Source organism: Scomber japonicus, chromosome 23, assembly GCF_027409825.1.
Source record: "Scomber japonicus isolate fScoJap1 chromosome 23, fScoJap1.pri, whole genome shotgun sequence".
Lineage (NCBI taxonomy): Eukaryota > Metazoa > Chordata > Actinopteri > Scombriformes > Scombridae > Scomber > Scomber japonicus.
Genome location: NC_070600.1, coordinates 24,655,492 through 24,660,491, shown reverse-complemented (window position 1 = coordinate 24,660,491; position 5,000 = coordinate 24,655,492). Strand labels below are relative to the sequence as shown.

General features: G+C 50.0%; 1 protein-coding gene across 1 annotated transcript in view; it reads right to left on the bottom strand.

Annotated features, from left to right (window-relative positions):
- The window catches only part of xpot (exportin, tRNA (nuclear export receptor for tRNAs)), a 42,241-nt gene that overhangs the window by 9,346 nt on the left and 27,895 nt on the right, over positions 1 to 5,000 (bottom strand). Inside the window, exons 6-9 of the mRNA XM_053313832.1 lie at positions 3,578 to 3,722; positions 2,340 to 2,459; positions 1,382 to 1,476; positions 261 to 330 (exon numbers count right to left, since the gene is read on the bottom strand). Of these exons, the coding sequence (XP_053169807.1) occupies positions 261 to 330; positions 1,382 to 1,476; positions 2,340 to 2,459; positions 3,578 to 3,722 (430 nt within the window). The remainder of the gene's footprint in view (positions 1 to 260; positions 331 to 1,381; positions 1,477 to 2,339; positions 2,460 to 3,577; positions 3,723 to 5,000) is intronic.

Sequence of the window (5,000 nt, the reverse complement as noted above, 5' to 3'; positions counted from 1 at the left end):
GAAGGAGGAAGGATGTAATGAGAGAAGGGAGGAAGGAGAGAAGTAAGGGAGGAAGGAACGAAGTAAGGAGGGATGGCGGGAGGAAGGAAGGAGAAAAGGAAGGAAGGAAAGGAGTGAGTAAGGAGGGAGGGAGGAAGGAAGTAAGGAGAGAAGGAAAGGAGGAATGAACAAAGTAAGGAGGGAGGGAGCTGAGGAGAGAAGGAAGGAAGGAAGAAAGGAAGGAAGGAAGGAAGGAAAGGAAGGAAGGAAGTGATTCTTACAGGAGGAGTGAGCTCCAGCAGGTCCTGGATGCGGGTCAGGATGTCCTCCGTGAAGGCGTTCATGTGTTTACTGGACAGGAAGTAGAAGAGCAGGAAGTCATTATTATGAATTAAAGTTAACACCTACACGAAGTACGACGAGATACGGAAAGTCTCATAATCACGATTATTAAAACTATTTTATTAAACTTTAGAAACGTGCTGCATTTATTGTCCATCAGGTTTAATTAACTTTCTCTCCCTGCAGCCTGAACTAGAGCTGAGCTGGTTACCATGACGACAGCTCACACATCACTTCCTGGTTTTTAACCCTCCTGTCGTCCTCCCGGGTCAAATTGACCCCATCTCTTTTGACTGTTCCTTCCTTCCTTCCTCTTTTCCTCCATCCCTCCCTCCTTACTCCTTCCTTCCTTCTCTCCTTTTTTCCTTCCTCCTTTCCCTCATCATTCCCTCCTTACTCCTTTTCTTTCTTCCTTCCTTCCTTCCTTCCTTCCTCCCTCTTTTACGCCATCCCTCCCTCCTTACTCCTTTTCTTCCTTCCTTCGTTCCTCCTTTCCCTCATCCATCTCTCCTTACTCCTTTCCTTCCTTCCTTCCTTCAGTCCTTCCTTTCTTCCTCCTTTCCCTCATTACTCCTTTCCTTCCTTCCTTCCTTCCTTCCATCCTTCCTTCTTTCCTCCCATCCTCCTCCCTTCCTTCTTTCCTTCCTTCCTTCCATCCATCCTTCCTTCTTTCTGTCCTTCCTTCTTTCCTCCCTTCCTTCCTTCCCTCCTTCCTCCCTTCCTTCCTCATTCCTCCCTTCCTTCCTTGACCTGAGGACAACAGGATTGTTAATCATTTCACTGTGTTTCAGCTGCAGTGGCTTCCTGTCTAAGCTTTTCAAAATAAAACCTTTGTTATTAAGTGCTATCTCATTATTATTAAAAATCGTTTCCCTTCGATTTTATTAGTTTTGAGATCGTTTGGCCCCTAAATCTTAATCACGATCAGATCTGGATTGATTGAGCAGCCTTAGCAGTAACCCTGCTGGACCTTTTCTTCCTTCCTCCCTCCCTCCCTCCCTCCCTCCCTCCCTCCTTCCCTCCTTCCTTCCCCTTCGATTTGATTAGTTTTGAGACTCACTGCAGAGTTTTGATTAATCTGGAGAAGAGGTACGCCACTCTGCTGCGGACCTTCGGGCTGTTGTGTCTCAGTCCTCGTTGGTCCAGAAACGCCATCTGACAGTGAACGCACCACACACACACACACACACACACACACACACACACACACACACACACACACACACACACACACACACACACACACACACACACACACACACAGTATGAACACACAACTTTAATAGAAGACTTTTCTTATAATCTACAGCAGGGGTGTCAAACATGCGGCCCGTGGGCCAGATACGGCCCGCCGAGGGGTGAGATCCGGCCCACTTGCCATCCAGTGCCCTTTTCCTTCCTTCCTTTTTTCCTTTCTTTGTTCCTTCCTTCCATCTGTCCTTCCTTCCTTCCTTCCTTCCATCTGTCCTTCCTACCTTCCTTTTTTCCTTCTGTCCCTCCTTCGTTCTGTTCTTCCTTTCTTCCATCTGTCCTTCCTTCCTTCCTTCCTTCTGTCCCTCCTTCCTTTCTTCCCTCCGTCCTCCCTTCTATCTGTCCTTCCTTTCTTCCTTCTATCTGTCCTTCCTACCTTTCTTCCCTCCTTCCCTTTGCCTGTCTTTCCTTTCTTCCCTCCTTCCTTTTGCCTGTTTTTCCTTCCTTCCCTTCCTTCCTTTTGTCCTTCCTTCCTCCCTTCTTTCCTTCCTTCCTTCCATCTGTCCTTCCTACCTTTCTTCCCTCCTTCCTTTTGCCTGTCTTTCTTTCCTTCCTTCCATCTGTCCTTCCTACCTTTCTTCCCTTCCTTCCTTCTGTCTGTCCTTCACTATCTCTCTTTCCTACCTTTCTTCCCTCCTTCTTTCCTTCCTTCCCTTCTTATTTCCTTCCTTCCCTTCTTATTTCCTTCCTTCCTTCTTTCCCTCCATCATCCATCCACCCATCAGAATGAGTTTGCCCCCCCCCTGCTCTCCATCCTCGTGTCTCACCAGGACGTTAGGAATGTGCTGCGGCTCCACGATGAAGAACTTATCGTATCTGACGACCGTCTCGAAGAACTCCAGAGACACGGAGCTGTGCTGGTAGCTGCTGACGCTGCAGGAGACCAGCTGAGGAGGAAGAGAGGAGAGAGAGGGAGGCGGTGTTAATGTCTGAGTATAATACACACACACAGAATACAGAATACACACACACACACACACATACACACACACATAGAGAGAACACACACACACAGACACACACACACACACACACAGCATCTACAAGCTTTACACTCTACAGTTCTAGCTCTACTCGACTCCCTCCCTTTCTTCCTTCTTTCCTCCCTCCTTCCTTCTTTCCTCCTCCCTTCCTTCTTTCCTCCGTCCTTCCTCCCTCCCTCCTTCTCTTTCTTTCCTCTCCCCTACCTTCCTTCCTTCCTTCCTTTCCTCCCTCCCTCCTTCTCTTTCTTTCCTCCCCCCTACCTTACTCCCTTCCCTTTTTCCTTCTTTCCTTCCTTCCTCTTTTCCTTTCCTCCCTCCTTCCTTCCTTCCTTCCTTCCACCCTCCTACCTTCTTTCCTTCCTTTCCTCCCTCCCTCCTTCTCTTTCTTTCCTCCCCCCTACCTTACTCCCTTCACTCTTTCCTCTGTCCTTCTTTCCTTCCTTCCTCCCTTCCTCTTTTCCTTTCTCCCTCCATCCTTCCTTCATTCCTCCTCCCTCCTCCCTTCCTTCCTTCCTTCCTCCCTCCCTCCTTCTCTTTCTTTCCTCCCCCTACCTTCCTCCCTTCCCTCTTTCCTCTGTCCTTCTTTCCTTCCTTCCTCTTTTCCTTTCTCCCTCCATCCTTCCTTCTTTCCTCTCTTCTTCCCTCCTTCCTTCCTCCCTCTTTTTGTTCCTTCTTCCTCCCTCCTTCCTCTTTCCCTTCCTCCCTCTTTTTTTTGATCGAGTCGGGTCGAGCTAGAACAGTTGAGTGTAACAGCTGGGTCAGAGTGGAGTCATGTGATCACAGCTGGGTCAGAGTGGAGTCATGTGATCACAGCTCGGTCAGAGTGGAGTCATGTGACCACAGCTGGGTCAGAGTGGAGTCATGTGACCACAGCTGGGTCAGAGTGGAGTCATGTGACCACAGCTGGGTCAGAGTGGAGTCATGTGACCACAGCTGGGTCAGAGTGGAGTCATGTGACCACAGCTGGGTCAGAGTGGAGTCATGTGACCACAGCTCGGTCAGAGTGGAGTCATGTGACCTACCGTCCTCATCATGTCCTGCAGAGCGCTGGCCTTCGCCGTGTCTCCAGAGAAATGAGCTCCGTGAGACGCCGGCAGAGCTTCACCGAGCATGTAGAGCAGCCTGATGGCCACTTCCACCTCCATGAACGGAGCCGTCTGCCAGTTCCTGAAACACACAGTAACACACAGGAAGGAAGGAAGGAAGGAGGGAGGGAAGGAAGGAAGGAAGGAAGGAAGGAAGGAAGGAAACACACAGAATGAGACTCCTGAAGCACTAATGTTCACAACACATGATGTTCCTTCCTTACTTCCTTTCCTCCCTCCCTCCCTTCTTCCCTTACTTCCTTTCCTCCCTCCCTCCCCTCTTCCCTTACTTTCTTTCCTTTCCTCCCTTCCTTCGCCCTCTCCCTTCCTTCGCCCCCTCCCTTCCCCCCTCCCTTCCCCCCTCCCTCCCTTCCCCCCTTCTTTCCTTACTCCCTCCATCCCTTCCTTCTTTTCTTTCCTCCCTTCCTTACTCCCTCCCTCCCTTCCTTCTTCCTTCCTTCCTTCCTTCCTCCCTCCCTTCCTTCTTCCTTCCTTCCTTCCTCCCTCCCTCCCTCCCTCCCTCCCTTCTTTCCTTCCTGTCTGCCTTCCTTCCTTCCTTCCTTTCCTCCCTCCCTCCCTTCTTTCCTTCCTGTCTGCCTTCCTTCCTTCCTCCTCCCTCCCTCCCTCCCTCCCTTCCTTTCCTTCCTTACCCCCTTATTTCCTTTCCTCCCTTCCTTCCTTACTCCCTCCCTCCCTTCCTTCTTTGCTTACTTCCTTTCCTTCCTTCCTTCCTCCCTCCCTTCTTTCTTCCTTTCTTTCCTTCCTTCCTCCCTTCTTTCTTCCTTCTGTGTGTGTGTGTGTGTGTGTGTGTCTCTCTCTGTGTGTGTGTGTGTGTGTGTGTGTCTCTCTCTCTGTGTGTGTGTCTCTGTGTGTATCTTACTGCATGGTGTTGGGTGTGTGTGTGTGTGTGTGTGTGTGTGTCTCTCTGTGTGTGTCTTACTGCATGGTGTTGGGTGTGTGTGTGTGTTGGGTGTGTGTGTGTGTCTGTGTGTGTGTGTGTGTGTGTATCTTACTGCATGGTGTGTGTGTGTGTGTGTGTCTGTGTGTGTGTGTGTGTGTATCTTACTGCATGGTGTGTGTGTGTGTGTGTGTGTCTCTCTCTGTGTGTGTGTGTGTGTGTGTGTGTGTGTGTGTGTGTGTCTTACTGCATGGTGTTTGTGTGTGTGTGTGTGTGTGTGTGTCTCTGTGTGTGTGTGTGTGTGTCTTACTGCATGGTGTTGTGTGTGTGTGTGTGTCTCTCTCTGTGTGTGTGTGTGTGTGTGTGTGTGTGTGTGTGTGTGTGTCTTACTGCATGGTGTTGTGTGTGTGTGTGTGTGTGTGTGTGTGTGTGTGTATCTTACTGCATGGTGTTGGTTGGGTG